The sequence below is a fragment of the Lissotriton helveticus genome, chromosome 2_1 (assembly GCF_964261635.1).
Source record: "Lissotriton helveticus chromosome 2_1, aLisHel1.1, whole genome shotgun sequence".
Taxonomy (NCBI): Eukaryota; Metazoa; Chordata; class Amphibia; order Caudata; family Salamandridae; genus Lissotriton; species Lissotriton helveticus.
Window position 1 is genome coordinate 1686781655 of NC_136059.1, and position 20544 is coordinate 1686802198.

Sequence of the window (20544 nt, forward strand, 5' to 3'; positions counted from 1 at the left end):
ATTCAGGGGATGGCAGATTGAACCATCACTCTGTCCATAAAGTTTTAAGTATATTCTTTATAGAACGGGCAAATGAAAATAACAAGTGGGACTTGTGGCGCCAATAATAATGTGTGCCTAAAGACAAATTACAGCCACAATTGTAAAAATTTGTGCTTTTCTCTCCCTTTTTTTCCTTTTTACTTTACAGAGACCATAATCGGGTCATCTTTTTTGAAATTTTTGCTTCCCAGGGGCCAGCTCATGCCCTGAAGCTAAAACTAACAGTGGATTTTTACTGCTCGTTTTTAGGACAATAGGCTTATCATACTTAGCAACTGAGCTTTATTCTAGTAGGGGCCATTAGAAGGTCCTGATGAGTAGGCAGTAGGGGACTGCCTACGAAACATGTAGACCAGGTTGTAGCTAATTGCTCTACCTCAAAACCCCCTTCTTAACGTCCCCAGCTAGGGAAGTGAATACATTGTTTTTTTCCACTAGCCAGAGGATTTTTAGCTTTTTTAATTCCCACACATTACTAGGTCCCTACACTTCACTGACACCACTCACTTTGCACTGTCACATAGCTTTGTCACTATACTAGTGCTCCCGCGTAGTTCGTCAGGTCGCAGCACGCCCCGCCCCGTAGAGGGACGGGAAGACCCCAATGATGAAGCATGACACTACTGGATTTTTTTAGTGTGTGAGGGGTATTTTAAAAAGCACATTGTGCTCTCATCTTTACCACCCTAAGAGAGAGTTTATTATTATTTTTTTTTTCACCACCCACTAAAATAAATATAAAAATTAAATCACCACACATTGATAGAATCTCTTTGTTTATGCATATCGGATTGGAGGGTGATTCTGTCAATACCTCTTCACTTCCTCTATTGTTTTGGGACAATATATTAACCACAATGTAATTAGAAAAACTTTCAAAACATCTTGTTGACAATTCCTAAACGTGGGCCACCATCTTGTTCTGGGATCACAGAATTGGACAGTGACATTGAACAGACACATTGTTGCCACCCCACTATTTGCTGGCAGGGGCTATAAAACAATTATATACAAACACAATACAATTTCATGTAGTTTAACAGATTTACATTCAAAAGCTGTCACAACAATTGCTTATACAATACAGATAAATCATAATGTATGTGGTGATATGTTAACCATGTTATAGGCCTATTACAGATAACGCAGGTTAGATCATTCATAATCCTATAGCTGAAATGTGGATCATTACTGATGCTCAGAACTTGATCATACTCGCAACAATGACACCTGTCTATTAATCTCTTCTGATTCATTCAATCCTTTATTCATGGTGTCCAGTTGGTGTATCCATTTATTTTCCCTTCTGCTTAACACACCACTAAGGTCGCCACCTCTTGGATTGACCTTTACCTTCTCAATGATCCTCCACCTTAAGCTATTGGCTTTGTTTGAAGGTGGTAAAATGTTCCACTAAGGGCGCCCCTGTTGTTTTACAGCGTATGCGGCTCGTGTGTTGCAAGATGCGGCATTTCACTCGCTGTATAGTCTGGCCTACATACATCAATACACAGGGGCATACGATCGCATATATCACCCCTGTGGAGTTACAATTGCTGTGTTCTTTCAACACATATGTCTGATCATTCTGGGTGAATGTGGTACATTCTGTGGTCAAGGGACAGGCTTTGCACGTCCCACATTTCATGTGGCCCATCACTGGAGGAAGGCCCCATAGTGTAGTTTGCCTCTCAGTCTGGACAGTTGGTAAAAGGGATTTTATTAGGTGGTCCCTGATATTTCTTCCCTTCCGAAAGGCATGAAGCGGGGGCGCAAGTCCACCTACTTCGTCTTTCACTAGATGCCAATGTCGATGTATTGCCTTCTTAATGGCATTGCTCTTAGTATTAAATGTGGTCACACACACCAGTCTTTCCTCACCATTCACTTTTTGTTGTACATCCAACAGGTGTTCTCGGTGGTTGTGCCACGCCCGCTTCCGGGCCTTCTTGATTAAACGTATAGGGTACCCTCGTTCACTTAACCTGGCAATGAGTAGTGAGGATTCATCAAAGAAATCTTCTTTCTTAGTACAATTTCTCCGTAACCTCAGGAACTGCCCGAAAGGGCAGGTTGTCCTTGAGGTTACGGGGATGATGGCTTGTGTATCTAAGAAGCGTATTTCGCTCACTGCTTTTTCTATACAGGGTCGTGTACAGACTACCTGAATCAGCTTTTATTTGAATATCCAGAAAGTTAATTGAAGCATTATCAAACTCCAATGTAAATTGGATGTCTACCAGACGTGCATTCAGCCACCCATGAAATTGGACCAAATCCTCCTTGTTTCCATCCCAAATCATAAGGACATCATCGATGTACCTAGCCCACACCAAAATATGATAGTCCTAAGGACTATGTGTTAAACCAGAGTAACCCATACCGCAATCCTATTTCGGTGTGGGCTAGGTACATCGATGATGTCCTTATGAAAGCATGGAAGGGGTTAAAAAGCGTGAACAATGTTGGCTCTAAAGTCCACTGCTTTCTGTACTACTTATATGAACACCACCATCACAAGATAACTGGGTCTAAACAGTCTTCCAAGTCTTGTACGGTGTAGTACTCCTGAAGGTCGGTACTATACATCTTCAGATTAATATTTCTTGTATTTAAAAAATCTCTTCATTCTGTATGTAGATTAAATGCATAATCCATAGTCTTATTTGAATCACCATGAAGAGTTTGATCGGACTGCATGCTTTTTTTATTTTTTTATATCAGATACTTTTTCACTTTGCTATGTGATTACAATCTCAATATTTAAACATTTATTTTTCCAACAGGCCTTCAGTTACTGATGACGACTTAAAGATTCTCTTTTCAAGTAATGGCTGCACAGTGAAAGCTTTCAAATTCTTCCAGTAAGTTACTAAACTTCTTGACGTTCACAAGTCTGCTGTAGACATATTATTAGTGTCCTTGTTAAATGCTGCCTCTATTTGTTTTCCTACGTTTATCTGGTTAATGTTTGCTGTACAGTAAAATGGAAGTAGACTTTCTGCAAAGCGACTACATGCATAAGTCTCTGAACCAGAGCTTATTTTAAATTTTGGGAAGTAAATACACTCCAGTCCGGCATGAAGATAGTTTGGAGCATATGGAGGATTGGATGCACAGCAACTATTTGCAAATTGGTCGGGCCAAGACAGCACTTTACTTAATTGGTACCAAAGGCAGGACAAATCCGGCATCTTTATCCCTAATGTCTTCAATCTGCATTGCCCCACCTATGTAAAAGTTACAACTTTGACTCAGTCATGCAACTCATTGCTCAAATTGTCATGCTCCGTTGTAGGTTGCTTTCCTCAGCTTATCAAACTAAGGCATGTTCTACTCTTCATCTCATTAAGTCTTTGTGTTGGAAGCAGCTGTGCACTCTCGACTTGACTACTGTAACTTCTTATATGATGGGCTCCCAACGTTTTCTGATCTGCCATCTCTAATGGGTGACGAAAACGGCTATGCATGTGTTACACGTACTTGGCCAGAGAAAATATCTCCCAACGCAAACCATATAATTGATTGGCTGTTAGTCAAGGATAAGATTCCTTTTGGGATATGAACCCTTTTCAAACAGTTTTGCCTTATGTTCAGATGCGGTAATAACCTCTCCCATGCCTACCTGGCTGACATGGTCTTCCTACACCACCCAACCTGAGATTTCCGGAGACAAGGAATCTCCTTTTTATTATAAAGATGTGTCCTGGTGACAAAATGTGTTTTTACAAAAGTTGGATTTGAAGGGCGTCCTAAAAATTACTTAATCAGGATGGAGGCATCTAGTGCTTTTTCTATCCAAGTATTGAAGGAGGTAGTACTCTCCTCCAACTTGCTTGTCAGGGTGGGGTTTGGTGGGGTTATTTTTACAACTGAAGCAACTTCATCAGACAAAATTGGATTCCAAGATTGTTTTACTCATAAAAAACTGGGTGTAACTGCATTGGAGAAGGAGGAATGCGCACATAGTGAAGAAGAAAAAGAACTGAGTGATTTGACTAAGAACGTTAGGTCTGTCAAAAATAACACCTTTTGATAGGCCTAAACCCTCCTTTTAAATATTAAGTCACTCTTAAGTAGGCCTTAAATACCCATACATCTGATAGACATCTAGCTGCAGATTCCTTACATTGGAACTTCCAGGTGTCAGACTGGATCCAGAAGATTTTTGATAGCAGTACCCCTGCGTGCCAATAAGTGGAGTCTGTTGACTCCGCATGACGTCGTAGGTGTCTGGTTTGTCATAATGACATCTGCGTTGTCTCTATAGGTGACACCCCGGTGTTCTTTTCTTTCTGCGCCAGCCAGCGCAGATCCGTCTAAGAGAGCTACCGCCTGTCACTTTTTTACAGTTTTAAAAAACTTTTTTCAACGTGTTTTGGTGTGTAGGACATGTCAAGTAAGAAGACCTCTGGGTTCAAAATGTGCAGGGCCTTTCACCGCGCTATGTCTGTTACGGAACGCCATCTGATATGTCTTTGGTACCTGGAGCACAACCACGACTCGAAGTGGTGCTCCGACTGCCGGGCCATGGCTCTAAAAACTTTGAGGGAGCAGACCCTAAAGCTGCTTGCAGCCCGGCATCAGTCACCTCCGAGATCTCCCTGCAGCATGTTAAAGAAGCAGTAACCCGTGCCTAACAAAAATGAATGTGTCCTCATGTAACGCAAATGGTACTATGTAAAGCGATCTGATACCCGATTCGGGTCAAGTTCGCGCTATATAAAACTCGTTTCAACAGAGAACATACACAAATTATTATATTACACTATCAAACCACTTGACGACGTAGGTGACACGTTTATGCTTGTGATGTTCACATTCATCTGTGTTATTGCATTGCACGCAAATATTTTTGTAGAGCTAACAACCATCTGAAAAAAGGATATGAATGCATCTTGTCAGTGTACTCAGGGCAGCCATTCACATTGAAACGCTGTGCCTACGGTAAAATATTCCCTTGGCATGAACAGCTTAGCTTCTCTCACTTTGATGTTCTCTTTGTACGTTAAAGAAATCTCAGACACAGTGAGTTCAAGAGGATGCTAACCATGATAATAGACCACTGATACAAGTTGTGTGCAGCACATATTTATCCATGGCATTGTTAGACCACATAGCACCAGGTGTATTGAAATAAAATGCACCATCTCACTTTATTTACATCTTTAGAAAGAGCGACCTTCTACCAATCCGCCTATTCCTCGACAGAGTGCACAACTTCAATATCTGTTGGTCATAGAAACCCTAGGCCTGCACAGTTGATTTGCAAGATGATTGCAGGGACTTCCAGCTGTGCCAATTTAAAACCAGCATATTATTCACTTATCCATGACTTGGTCTTCCCACTGTGTGCCCATTTTATCCATGCCTGTATCCAAGGTACCATTTGTACCCCTGTTCCTTGCTTCCTGGCAGTGCCATAGGAGTATTCCGGCACTGGCCATATGTCTTCATTTGCCTAGCTCTGAATGTAAATATTGGTCAAGTCAGGATGGCTTAGTCGCCACATGTAGATCCTTGTTGAGTTGGCATGACTGTAAAGTAAATAACAGACCTCAAAATCTGTCTTGCTTACAGGCTCATGTGTATGACCTATTTATAAGATTATTCTTCATGCTAGTATTACAGGCTGTGCTTGAGATGTAGAGGCACTGATCCTTCTCAGGGGAACTTGCTAGAAGAAGGCAAGGCATGCTATAAATTTTAGAGTATCACAAAGACCTAGCACATAGATCGTACTATAATAGAATGAGAAGTGCTTCACTGTTGCAGGGAGACACCATGTACCTATAACATTTAGGAGATAGTTCTGGTGACCAGCAGTAGTTTAAGTAGTTTAAATCATGAGTTTGTCCTCACTGGACTTAGGATTTGTGTAACAATGCAAGTTCACTATTCTTCTGTTAAAGAGAAAGGCTGCTAAAGGGAACTGTCTCCTCACTGAACAGAAAACTTGCTCAGCTCAGTCAAAGATGTATTTAATTGCAATTAGCCGTTTCTATTCTGTTAGGACTCCAACAGGAATTCGATTGGCAGAATCATATTATTTGAATTTTCGATGAGAATCGTCCATGCTTTATTAGATAGCCTTATGCCATAGTAGGTCATCAGCTTATCATTGAAGGCTTGGTGGATCGTTAGCACGCAGCCACTCAAAGCAATGATTGTGATCATCTTTTGGCTTATGCGTGGCGTAAATACACACATAACCTATCTTGACTGCAGCATCCTTCCTCTTTTTGCACACATTCTAAGGGCAGAGGACCATCTACTGCGGTCTTTAATGCCTAAACCTCTAATGACTTGGTGAGTACCTCTCTTTATGAAACAGTTACATTTATTACCAGCAAGCTTCCTGCTGTGTACTATCAAATGCCTCCATTATATTTGTTTAGTTTTTGAAAATATGAGTCTTGCTGTTACAGCAGGATTATTTAACTTCTGCAGGAAGTTGGTGTGGATCTCATTTGTTTCGAAGAGTTGATGCTAGGTGATGTTGCATGATCTCAGGCTCATTCCAAAGCACACCAAACAAGTGCTGCATCCTCTTCATGACTTTTCATTTTTTGGGGCTGAAACTACCAATAGATGATTGCTGTTGCAGGGTATTTTGTTCTTTGCTTATTTTTTTGAATGGGTCTACCAAGTTGAACGATTTTAGGTTTTTCATTAGAGACTTTGCCAGCTTCTCTTTCCATTTAGTGGCATTAACCTTGTCACTACTGGGGGGCGAGGCTATGACTGCAATGGAGGCAGACGTGTCTGGGTAGAGCTCCGTCGGAGGCTCCCCTAAACAGGCCCTGCTCTCCGAATGCAGCCGCCCACGGGGGCTCTTGTCAGGTGCAGCCGCACCGGGACAATAATCCGGGATGTTATGTTATGTTAAATTGGCTCTTCTATAGCGCGCGGCTACTCAGAGGAGTGTCCCGGCGCTTTGGCGAAGAGTGAAACAAGGATAGGTACAGCATAACAGTGCTCCAGAAAAGACACAAATTACAGAGTGAAAAGCCAGGTCTTTAGCTCCTTTCTAAAGGCTAACAGATTGGTCATCAGCCTTAAGGATCGAGGGAGATCGTTCCAGCACCGAGGCGCAAGGTACCGAAAAGAGCGACCTCCGATTCGAGGATGCCACTGTGAGTTTTGCCTTGCCCGAGTCCCGCTTTGTATGTTCCCACCTAGATGGTCGGCCCGAAATGGGATCCATATGCGGCTCGCTCCAACTAATTGAGCCAGGGGCCTAACTCTGCCCCCCAGGCTGCAAGTAATGGCGCAGAGTAAAGGAACAGCTGAAAACTGGACGCAGCAGTTTCTCCTGCCGCCGCCTGGCTGGAAACACTAACTGTGTGGCGGTGAGCGATCGGGACCCCTGCTGGGTCACACGCCTGGCAGTGCTCTGCGAGGCTTATGAGCGGGCTGCTGCCTGCCATGACGGTACATGGGGAATTGTTGAGAGGCGCCTACCCGCCTGATCTGCGTCTAAGGTGAGTGGGTCCCCGCCTGCGGCGGAGACCTGCTATTGCATTCCAATTGCCTGCGGCTGGGATCGCCTTTAAACAACCTGCAGCGCACCCCCGGGACCGGACTCTGATTATCGCGGCGGGCGGGGAGAGTCCACGGGGATGAACACTGACTCGACCGCTTGAGCATCTGCTGCCTCTGTGGTGCGGAAGCGGTAAATGAGCCCCCATCTGCATGTAACTCCCGTGGCTGCTTGTCCTGCTGCTGAGGTTGAGGTGCCCCCTGGGCTCTCTTGGACTTGCCCTCGTGTTGCCGCCACAGGGCCGGCTCTAGGCTCACGGAGGCCCTGAGCAGGGAGTGTAGGTAGGGGGCCCGAGGCCGCCAAATCCCTGCCAGGGGCCGCCACGCAAATATGTATCTAAGGATATATATTGGCGTGGCGGCCCCTGGGGTTTGGCGGCCCTGTGCAGGTGCACAGCTTGCACATGCCTTATCCCGGCCCTGGCCGCCACCTGGGGTCCTATAGACCGCCTTCTGACTGCTGCTGTGGAGAGAGGAGGACGGTGTGTGCGGCTGCTGCTGGACTCGCCTGCACCACCACTTTAAGAATGGCGTGATCCAGCGGGGGCGCCACTAATGCAAAGCTGCCTGCTGTGACCCGGCAGGCTTTCCTCAGATGCTACCTGCGATGTTGCCAAGTAAGGCGGGGGCATGCTGAGCGGCGGTTGCGGTGCTGTGGTGTGCTTCTGATCCCCCTTTGAGTAATGCATGGCGGCCTGTCAGAGAGCTTTGGGGTTACCCTGCCTGCTACCCGGAACCCACAACGCTAGTGACCCTCGAGGCTGCCATTGTATGGATACCCAGGGATCTACTGGGTGCACGACCTACCACAACCACTGGCAGCGCTGAGATTCACATTTCTTGGAATCTGATGGTTGATGCGCCATTGACATAGATCCCAATATTTTAAATAGGGATCGAAACGCCGTCGACACTTGACACTATATGTTTGACTGTATCACAAACAAAGTCACAATAGTGGTACCTTGAACTATTTGTCTGCTAAATTTTGAATTTCGTGCAGTCTGTCTCTTCTTGCCTAATCCCCACCCTCTATGTATGTCACACCTGTCTTCATGTGGTAGTGCGACACAGGCTGTGTCCCACTTGATACTGTGCAGACTATTGACTACACAACTGTATATATGTTATTAAACACTGTCCGGCTGGACAGATAATATACAATCGATTCTTGATTTATATTTATTGCTCCTACCTATTCTCTTACTGTCTAGGGACCATTGTCTTTTGAAACAGTATTGACATAGGCACATCTCTGCTTTGGTGTGCTGATCTGGAGTACCCATACAAGCTACCCGGGTAGTGACCGCAGGTGGAAGTTACTGGCGCCCACAGATATTTACTCCTTCGACGCCAAGACTGTGCGACCTCTTCTTGGGGCGAAGACGTGCACCACTATCTGGCGCACCTTGAGTGGCTAAACGGTGTGAACGGTGACGGTGTTGTGAAGGGGATTCCTGTACACAGCCGGGAAGCCCAGCCTCCGAGGTCGTGGACTGTGGGGTGGCCGAGATCTGTGGCCCCGTGTAGGTTGGCATGCGGTTCGCTGTGAAGCCCTTGCTCTGAAGACGTTGCGCCGAAGCCTTGCCACGTGTAGACCAAAATCGGGGTACGACTACTTCAACTCATGTCGGGTGGCACCCGGGCGCGGACTGGCACGGGACGAGCTCAGACCCTACCGCCCCGTCCAAGTCAAAATCCGACAAGATGGCGAACAGGGGCACACGGACCAAACTGCAACTAAGCTAGATTTGGTGCTGGCTGCAATGGAGCGGCTGGAAGAAACCATTAATCCGACCCGTACCTCCCTGGAATCCAAAATTGATAAAGTGGCCATCGATCTCACTCACCTACATGCAGATCACCGGAAGCTCACGGATCGCACCACTGTCTTGGAGACCACCCTTGCTGAAATCAAACCGCAAGTGACCCAGATGGATAAACATGTTAAGGATTTACTGAACCGCGTGGAGTTCCTGGAGGATAGAGCCGAGGATACTGAGGGGCGAGCACGGCGCAATAATGTACGCATAGTGGGCGTGCCGGAACGATGGGAAGGAAGGGACCCTACCTTGCATATGGAAAATTGGCTTCGAGATCTATTGCCCGAGGGGATCTCCTCCTCACACTTTGTCATAGGATGCGCACACAGAGTCCCGACGAGTCCCCTCCCACAGGTTTGAACCCGCTGGCCCTGCTCCTTCGACTCCTCAATTACCGGGACTCCATCCTACAGGAAACTAGGAAGCTACAAGACCTCCATATAGACAATCACAAAATGTTCTTTCCGAATTATACCATCAAGGTGCAGAGGCATAGACTCTCATTCATGGCGGTGAAAAAATGCCTTCGGCAAAATTACCTGAAATATTCGCTACACTTCCCGGCACGCCTACAAGTGGTTGCATGCGATAAAACTCACTTTGTCACACCGGAGGAGGCAGAAGACTGGCTGGACACCTACATCGCTGCAGGACCTCGAAATAAGACTGCGATAGCAACCCTACCAAAGCTAAGCGGTTCCTTCTGCCGCCCCCGGAGATGCGGGAGATCGACGGGAGCTCTAACACCACCTTCACCACCTGTAGGACCGCACTCGAATTGATTCTTAGCGGACAACGAGACACCCTGCAAGCAATAGCGGAAATCAGCGGCTCCTTGGTGACTGAGGATGCCTCTAACTCTAGCCAGCGAGACCTATCTAGCGACGACGAGCAGAACTCACAGGACTCGACCGAACAGCCGAATGTCACCCCGCAGACGGCTAACACAATAATGTGAACATTACCTACTATTTGAGGTATTGTGATATGTATAATGAAGTATACAGCTGCTGTCAGCATAGTCGTTTGAGATAGATGCCTCTAAGAATCTGACAGTTCACATGAGGTATGGGGAGATGCCCTGTTGTAGGAGGGAGGTACGGTATTCAAACACCTGCTCTGTTACAGTCAAGTGAACATCGACCCATATTGCTTATCTACTGAATGTTTTTGAGCCGGTGTGCATAGGCCGCTTTCTTATTTACATACTGTATCCTGCCTGTGGATGGGGACCCTCTACGACACTAGATGTAAGAATTGTAAGTTATATAAGTTTAGCACGCAGCACACCCCACCCCCCCAAGATCGTATTTTGACTTATGTCTCTATTGAGAGTTTGGGCAATTGCTAGTTGCATTTTTGCCCTTTTGGAATTGTTTATCGAAATATTTTTGTTCTGGGTTTGTTGCGAGACATCATCAGTTGTAAGCAGTTTCATGCGCTATGACATGCCATGAGTCAGTATGCTAGGATAGTTATGCGTTGCCGAGGCATGTATATCATGCATGTTCGCTGGGTCGCTGCAAATACATGACCATTTCACATCCTATAGGAACTAGGTTTCCACTTAAAATTGCTGCATGGAATGTGGGGGGCATGCATTCACCATCACACAGGTATCAGATATATTCATATCTTAAGCAACACCACATACAAATAGCTCTTTTACAAGAGACTCACCTGGTCACCACGGAAACTCAACGCTTGCACCGCCGATGGCGTGGCCAATTGTACACCACAGGGTATTCGGCTTTTGCGCAAGGCACACTGACTTGGGTACAGTCAGGGGTCCCACTTAAAATTACGCAATCATTGGTGGACACGGAGGGCAGATATGTTGTAATTAAGGGTACCCTAGACGGCCGGCAGGTTGTTCTTGCATCACTATACGCTCCCAACACAGAGTAGGTTGACTTTCTTGACAACATGTCACGCGCCTTGGTGCCATGGCACAACATTCCTATGTTCTTGGGTGGAGACTACAATAGTGTGCTAGACGTATCACTGGACCGCTCCTTCCCACCCCTACCTGGTACGAGCACGCATAATGCCATGAAGGCATCAATTGGCTGGGCGACACAATGGTGCCTGTGGGACACCTGGCGACATCGCCCCCCCCATGACAGGGTATATTCCTACTACTCGGGCGCCCACCGCCTTCATGTGCGGTAAGACCGCTACATGCTTCCGGAAGAGCTACTCCCACACATAACTGCAGTATATTACTTGGGCAGGACACATTCGGACCACAACCCCCATGTATTAGAGGTATCAAGGGAACATCCTCGCCCGCCAATCCCAACCTGGCGGCTGCAACCAAATATGTTGTTGGATGCACCCTTTCGTAGTCTGCTGGCCACTAATATCACCCAATACTTGAAAGAAAATACTGGCACGGCTGCGACGCCGCAGAAGGAATGGGACGCGTTTAAAGTGGTGATCAGGGGTGATTGCCTTTGTGCACAGGCAGGTATGCGGAGGCAGTTAGAAGCTGAACTTACACATCTTGAAAGTGGACTGCTCCGAGGTGAGGAGGAGGCGCTAGAGGGAAATGCTAGGTCCTTAGAGCGAAACAAAGAATCTGAAAGAGACACGTTAGTGATAGATTCCTTACCTTAGAATATCCCCAGGCGTCAGACTGGATCCGGAAATTTTTTGCGTAGCAATACCCCTGCGCGCCGTCGTCCGCGTCGTTAGCGCCGGAATGACGTCGCGGAGTACTTAGACGCCGCCCATGCGCGCTGACGTCAGTTCTGATACACAGCTTCTTTTTTCCGCGCCAGCTAGCGCAGATCCAGAGAAGCTCTACCCTGTAGTCATTTTGTGACTAAACTTTTTTGATCTTTTGATCATTGCTCTTTTCGAGTCTTCGACTCCGACGGTGCCGGTAGGGATGCCCAGGTTTAAACCCTGTTCCAAGTCCGACCGACTGATTTCGGTTACCGACCCCCATCGCCGGTGCCTGAAGTGTTTAGGCCTCGACCACGACGACCGCACCTGCTCCGACTGCCGGGCCCTGACGTCGAAGGCTAGGCGGGAGCGGTCCCGCAAGCGGCTCGAGCTCCGGCAGTCGGCCCCGCGCCGCTCAAGGTCCTGGTCCCACAGGAGGTCGAGGGACCGGTCGCGAGGTCGGAGTCCTCGCAGCTCCGGGAGTGGACATCGGTCGTCGGGATCCAAGTCCTCCGGTAAGAGGCATGAGAGGTCGGAGAGGCATCATCGTTCCTCCGACCACCCCGACGCTCGCACGATGCGGCCGGGGGTTCGGGTGACACCACCCAGGGTGACACCACCCACGCGGCTCCGACTGAGTCGCAGGCGTCGCCGCCTGCCCCACACCTTCGGGCCTCTGGGCATGGCGCGACGCCGGAGGAGGTCGAGCGGTACCTCATGGCCATGAGGTCCCTCCCTTCTCAGCCGGATCCCGTGGCGCCTTCGGGCCCAACCGCCACGGCTGGAGGCCCTAGCGGGTCGGGTGCTTCGGCCCAGACGCCGTCGGGTGCTTCGGCCCCGGCACCGCCGGCGACTTCGGTCCCGGTGCCGCAGGACCTCCCCGGATCCGCTTCCGGGTCGTCGCCGGTCGACCTCACGACTTCACCGGTGCCGGCCCCGCGGGTGTCGCCCCCTGTGGACGCCGTCCCCAATGTTCCCCTCGGTCCGACTCTGGCGGCGCCGCTGGGCGCCGCTTCCGACGGCCTTTGGAGATTTTTATTCCATGAGGAGGCCTCGTCTGTTGACCCTGTTCTACAGGAGATGGGTGACGAGAGTGATTGAGAGGGGTCTGCGGACCCTCTGGCACAGGAGTGCCAGTCTCAAGAGGACTGGACATATGAGCTTGGGGAGGCCAGTGGTATTGACACTTTGCCAGACACTGGATTTGTCTCCCCTCCCACCGTGGCTATGGAGGAGGGGGCTGCTTACAGTGTAGTGTTGACGAGGGCGGCTAAGGCCTTAAACCTTTAGCTCCCCGTCGCGGCCGTGAGGACTAACCTCCTCATTGAGGTCCTTAAACCGCAGGCAAGCTCCAGTGAGCCTCTGCTGCCGTTTAATGAGGCCTTGTGTGACGTTCTTGTGGGTACTTGGTCCAAGCCCGCCACAGGTCCGCCTGTGGATCGGAACGTGGCCAGATGCTACCGCCCGGCTCCGGGCGACCCTTGCTTTTTGTCCACCCATCCCACCCCCGAGAGCCTGGTCATCCAGGCCTCTACTTAGCAGACCGCATTCCCGACGGCCCCGCCCGATCGGGAATCCAAGAGGTACGAACAGTTCGGGAAGAAGGTGTTCTCGTCCCTGAGTTTGGGACTGCGGTCTGTCAATACCGCATGCCTCTTGGGCCGCTACACCCACACTCTGTGGGACACGGTCGCGGACGTGCTGCCACAATGTCCGGAGGAGGTCCGGGCTAAACTCGCCCAAGCCCTTGCGGAGGGCCGAGATGCAGCGCAATATTCCATCCGGTGTGTGCTGGATACCACGGACTCACTGGGCAGGGCGATGGCAACTACGGTGGCGGTTCGACGCCATACCTGGTTGAGGACCGCCAACTTTTCAGCCGATGTCCAGTCCACTCACTGCCCTCTTGGCCAAGGGGGCCATCGAGCGCGTTCCTGGGCCAGAAGTAGGGTGTGGTTGTTACTCCCACTGCTTTCTGGTACCCAAGAAGGGCAAAGGGGGCCTACGCCCTATCTTGGACCTACGGAACGTCAACGGCTTCCTCCGGAAGGTGAAGTTCAAGATGCTGACTTTGGCTCAGGTCTTAGCTGCCCTGGACCCCGGAGACTGGATGGTAGCGTTGGACTTGCAGGACGCTTACTTTCACATCCCCGTCCTGCCGGCCCACCGGCGTTACCTGCGGTTCACGGTAGGCCACGAGGACTTTCAGTTTACCGTGCTCCCCTTTGGCCTTACCAGCGCCCCACGGGTGTTCACGAAGGTGATGGCGGTGGTCGCAGCTCATCTGCGCAGGTTAGGGGTGCCAGTCTTCCCCTACCTCGACGACTGGTTGTTAAAGGCGGGCTCGCCCCAGACAGTCGTCAGCCACCTCCAGACTACGGCCGACCTCCTGCACTTGCTGGGGTTCTCCATCAATGTGCCGAAGTCGCACCTGTGTCCCTCTCAGAAGCTCCTCTTCATCGGAGCGGTTCTAGACTCGGCGCAGTTTCGGGTTTATCCTCCCGAACAGCGGATTCGGGATATTCAGGCTCGGATTCCGATCTTTCAGCCTTTATCCCGAGTCTCGGTCAGGTTGACGCTGGGGCTTCTGGGGCTGATGGCCTCCTGCATCCTTCTGGTGCATCACGCCCGGTGGCGGATGCGGGCTCTGCAGTGGGACCTGAAGTTTCAGTGGGCCCAGCATCAGGGCAACCTGTCCGATCATGTCTTTATCTTGGAGGGCACTGCGAGACAGTTGCAGTGGTGGCTCACGGACCGCGATTGGGTCAGTGGCAGATCCCTCTCCCTACCCCACGCGGAGCACGTGGTTGTGACGGACGCGTCCCACCAGGGCTGGGGAGGCCACATGGGAGAGGCGGAGATCAGAGGCCTCTGGTCTCCGGCGGAGTCCCAGCTCAACTTTTTGGAGCTGCGGGCGACCCGTCTAGCACTGAAAGCATTCCTCCCCTCTGTCCGGGGGAGTGTAGTGCAGGTGTTCACGGACAACACCACCGCCATGTGGTACTGCAACAAACAGGGCGGGGTGAGGTCGTGGACCCTATGCCAGGAGGCTCTGCGCCTCTGGCAGTGGCTGGAACATCAGGGCGTGACCCTGGTGGTTCAACACCTGGCAGGTTCTCTGAACGCCAGGGCGGACAAACTCAGCCGTCGGTGCATGATGGATCACGAATGGCGTCTGAACTCGGACGTGGCGCAAGGCCTCTTTCAGCAATGGGGCGAGCCTTGGTTAGATCTATTCGCCACAGAAGAGAACGCGCAATGTCATCAGTTCTGCGCGTTGGAATTTCCAAGGCGGCACTCGCTCGGAGACGCTTTTCGTCGCGAGTGGAGTTGCGGTCTATTGTACGCCTTTCCGCCTATACCACTTCTGCCCAGAGTGCTGAAGATCAGGCGCGACCGGGCCCAGGTTATCCTTGTGGCTCCAGACTGGGCACGAAGACACTGGTATCCCGAGCTACTTAGCATGTCAGTCGATCCCCGATTCGTCTGCCTCTTCGGGAGGACCTTCTGTCGCAGCAGCAGGGGACGGTTCTCCACCCGAACCTGTCCAGTCTCCACCTACAAGCTTGGAGATTGAGCGGCGGCAGTTGAGGCCATTTGACTTGCCTCCCTAAGTCTGTAATGTCATTCTGGCAGCCAGGCGTCCCTCCACAAAGTCGGTATACGCCTGCAGGTGGAACAGATTTGTGGCATGGTGCACAGCAAAGGCTGTGTATCTACTCTCTGCCCCTCTTTCTGAGGTTCTCCTTTTCCTTCTTTCTCTTGCCCAGCAGGGCTCTGCTCTGGGCAATATCAAGGGCTACCTTTCTGCCCTCTCCGCCTTCTTAAGGCTACCTGATCAGCCTTCTTTGTTCAAGTCCCCTATTGTAATAGGTATTTGAAGGGCACACACATGTTCCCTCCTGTTCCTTTCGTGATGCCCCAGTGGGACTTGAACCTTGTTCTTACTTACCTAATGTGTGCTCCCTTTGAGCCGCTCCATAACTGTCCTCTCCGTCGTCTTACTTTGAAGACTGCTTTCCTGGTTGCCATCACCTCTGCCAGGAGAGTGAGTGAGCTCCAGGCTCTTTCTTCCACACCTCCTTTCCTCTCTGTTCATCCGGACAAGGTTGTGTTGCGGACGAGACCTTCTTTCCTGCCCAAGGTTGTCACGGCTTTCCACATCGGGCAGTCCATTACTTTGCCCACCTTCTTCCCGCCTCTGCATCCCTCCAAAGAGGAAGAGAGGCTCCACCGTCTGGACCCAAAACGTGCGCTCTCATGATCTAGATCGCACACGCCAGTTCCGGGTGGATGACCAACTCTTTGTTGGTTACGTGGGCGCTAAGAAGGGAAAGGCGGTGCACAAGCCGACCATCTCCCGGTGGATCATCTTGTGTATCCAGGCATGTTACTCCTTGGCTAAGAAGGAGCCCCCTGTTGGATTGAGGGCTCATTCCACTCTGGCCACGGCGACTACCACTGCCCTGGGCCGGGGAGACATTTGCCAGGCAGCTACGTGGGCTTCGCTGCACACGTTTGCACGACACTACTGCCTGGACAGCCAAGTCCGGAGGGATGGGTTCTTTGGCCGTTCCGTCCTCCAGGACTTTCTGGTGTGATTATTGGTTCGCAGACCCACTACTGAGGTTGGTATTGCTGGGGTATCTATTCTAAGGTAAGGAATCTATCACTAACGTGTCTCTCTCAGATGCACAAGTTACTACTTGTGTAACGATATATCTGTAAGAGACATTAGTTAGTTATAGATTCCTTACCGACCCACCCATCCTCCCCGTTCTGCGAACCGATATCTAGGGTTAAGGTCATCCCCTTTCAGGGCCCTAGTTTCATGGCACCAGTGTTGGTTCTATCATGGCTCTGCGTATCTGGCGCGGAAAAGCTGTGTATCAGAACTGACGTCAGCGCGCATGGGCGGCATCTAAGTACTCCGACGTCATTCCGGCGCTAACGATGCCGCCGCCGGACACGGAGCCGCGGACGACGCCTGCTGGCGCGCAGGGGTATTGCTACGCAAAAAATTTCCGGATCCAGTCTGACGCCTGGGGATATTCTAAGGTAAGGAATCTATCACTAACTAATGTCTCTTACAGATATATCGTTACACAAATAGTAACTTGTGCTACTCCAGGTTGCTTGAACAACTTCGTAACCTGAACTATGCGGCACACTCAGCACACACCCACCATATGGGAGACAAACCTGGCAAGTTGCTGTCGTGGCTGATACGGCAAGATGCAGTATCCACGCCTGTGTTATCCATACAGGACACGCTAGTGGACACGATGCACACCCAGAGTGAAATACACCACGCTTTTGTGGAACATTATTCAACAATGTACAAATGCTGTCTATTAGCCACAGATGTGGTAATACAGGACTTTCTTTCTACCTTAACACTACCGCGACTACCAGAACACCAACAGGAAGAATTGGGTGCTCCCCTACTGCCGGAGGAAATGAGAGATAGTATTTTCTCCCTTTCGAACGGTAAGTCTCCGGGTCCGGACGGCTTAACGGCTGAATTTTACAAAGCGTACTCAGATATACTGATACTGGAGCTGCTGCGGGTATATGCGACTGCGCTAGATGACTCCAAGCTCACAACTAACCAAAATGAGGCAACGCTGATCTCCCTCTTAAAGCCCTGCAGGGACCCTGAGCTACTGAGCTCCTACCGTCCATTGGCTCTGTTGAATACAGATTTATAAAATGCTGGCCTCTACCCTAGCTAAGCGGATAGCCCCGTTTGTGCCGACTCTGGTACACAACAATCAGAACGGATTTGTCCCAACCAGAAATACCTCTTGTAATATTCGTAAACTGTTTAGAGTCCAGCAATACACAACAAAGATCTACCGTTCCCCTGCGGATATATTGGAGGGTAACCTGGTGCGTGCCATCTCCTCCATAAGAGCACAGATGCAATTTTGGAAGACCCTACCGCTCAATGTGATGAGCCGCGTCACTTTAACCAAAATGATAGTACTGCTATGACTTTTGTATTATATTGCAAACCTTCCGGTAAATGTCCCAGTACGATTATTTAGGGAGCTGGAGGTATTAACCTGAGGCCTGATCTGGAACGCAGGGTGACCCAGGATAGCATTGCAGAAATTATACTCACCACGGAGTATGGAGGCTTGGCAGTTCCTCATTTGGAGTTATACTACTTAGCTGCGCAATTGCAGTGGGTTGCGAGGTGGCGGAGCGAGAAAAACCAGACCAGCGCGGCGACCGAGGCGTCGAAGTGGACACAAACACAGATTTATAGCTTGTTTCACCCACTGGTGAAACTTCCCCGCCCGACGCAGATGCACTATAGATGCTACAGGAGAAGCCTTTAACTCACAAAAGACACGGTTCCATATGCCCCAATATTGCCACTTATCGGAACACCTAGAGGCAGAGACCCTATAACAGATGCAACATTAACACCCTGGACTAACTCAGGAATAGAGACGCTGGGGGACCTATATGCAGATGGTACCCTGCTACCTTTCGCAACCCTGACGGCGGACAATGACTTGCCGGTTAGGCCAGTTCCTTCTACATGCAGCAATCATATGGACACTGACACAAGCATGGGGAGACCTGACAAATGAGCCGTTGACGCACCAGCTGTTGCAGTATCTACATGTAATGGGGGAGGGGTTGCACTGGTCCATTGGTTGGTACAGGCCCTGCTCACTCGTGTTAAAACCACTACAAAGATTCCGCGCCCGTTGGACTGAGGACAGGGGTCGACCCTGGACCGACAAGGAATGGGAGCGTGTCCTGGCCAGTGCCACACATGTGCAGCGTAATTCACGGTTTAAACTCATACAAACATATATCCTACATAGAGCGTATCTCTCACAATATAAGATCAATAAATATTTCAATATTAATACCTCTGAGTGCCCAAGATGTCATCTCTCTGACGCCGACCTACTACATATGCTGTGGTCTTGCCCCCTGCTTCTGCCCTACTGGCGCACAATAACAAACACTTACAAACTGCACCGGCACCGAGGTGCCTGCCGCATGGGAAGTTTGAAATTCTGGGGCTTTACAAACTGACTAAGGCCAACAAAGTAAGCTCTAGTTTCAGAGACCTAGGCCTAATAACCGCAAAACGACTGATAACTAAGAGATGGAGACGCATAGACCCCCGGAGGTACCTCACTGGTTAAAATCCCTAGAGGTTTGGGCGCATGCAGAAAGCACTATTCTTCACAGGGAGGAAACGGCGGGGCTGTGAAAGTACCCTATTGCACAATCCTTGAATGATGTCCTCAAAGCCTTTACACAATCCAATGCCATACCGCGTGCACCACCCACACAACAAACAGGGGACGATACCGGACAGGTCCCTTGGGTGTGGCAGACCCGCTGCAATCCAGGGAACCCTCAGACACAGCTGTTGGGCTAGGAAACACCCTCACGCTCCTTAGGTGACAACCCGTGGACATGACTTCTGCCATAAGATACTCTAATACCCATAGGACCGTGCACGGTACATACATGACAGCTCACTTTTAATACGACCACGCAAACCTAAACGCGACAACACTCGAACTGCATCCTATGTATCAGCCACATATATCTTTAAATTTTTAATGGCTCCTTTTCTTTTGATTTAATTTTGTTTTATCAGTTGTGGTTGAATGTTGGAATAAGAGGATGTCTGGCACCGATTACGGCATATGTATAATCCTATTTTACCCATGCAGCATAGCATGCTACGATCTCAAAGCTGAGCGGAGTATGGGCAATGTACCCCTCTATGCACTGTTGTAATTATGCAATGATGACCACTGCTGAGGAGAATTACAAATGATAATTACCTCTTGCTCCTCGATTAGGGACAACAGTGTATGTGGGCTTTTTGGGATGATTAAACCCCGGATAAAAGTGGCGCTCACAGATTAGGGTTTATATCTTGTTGCTCTATATTTTCAGTTATGGGTGCTCAGGGTGGAGGTAATCATCCAATCCCTCCCTAATTAGATCAACCAATCTTTACAACTTAGTATCAAGCCCTTGCACACCAACATACCGATTATAACATGCCGACAGTTCCAAGTCAAAGACAAATACAGTAAAATATTTGATTTAGTATTATGTTTCTTGTTCTGACTCCAGCCAACACGTGTTTCGTCGATCGGGACAAAACACCAGCGACCTCCTCAGGGCTTTTTCTTTGAATCGGTATAAATATGCCTTCTGACTGTTCTAATTCCGTCCCAGCCTAATTGCGGCTGGGCAATTTGCTAATTGTAGTGACCCAGAGTCACAGTCAGCAGTCTAGTGTTTTGTATACCAGCACACTGAACACCCACCCACCACTGATGTCACCGGTCAGGTGACACAGCTTTAATAAAAGGGGCCGAGCCCATGTGCTTAAGGCCAGTTGTACCATGTAGCCCACTGTGTCTGCGTCAGTCCTTTCCAGCAATGAGGGCCCAGGGCCCCCAACATTACA

General features: G+C 49.6%; 1 protein-coding gene across 1 annotated transcript in view; it reads left to right on the forward strand.

The window, feature by feature from the left end:
* Positions 1 to 20544, forward strand: part of PTBP3 (polypyrimidine tract binding protein 3) — a 634697-nt gene that overhangs the window by 590773 nt on the left and 23380 nt on the right. Inside the window, exon 13 of the mRNA XM_078676642.1 lies at positions 2829 to 2906. Within this exon, the coding sequence (XP_078532768.1) occupies positions 2829 to 2906 (78 nt within the window). The remainder of the gene's footprint in view (positions 1 to 2828; positions 2907 to 20544) is intronic.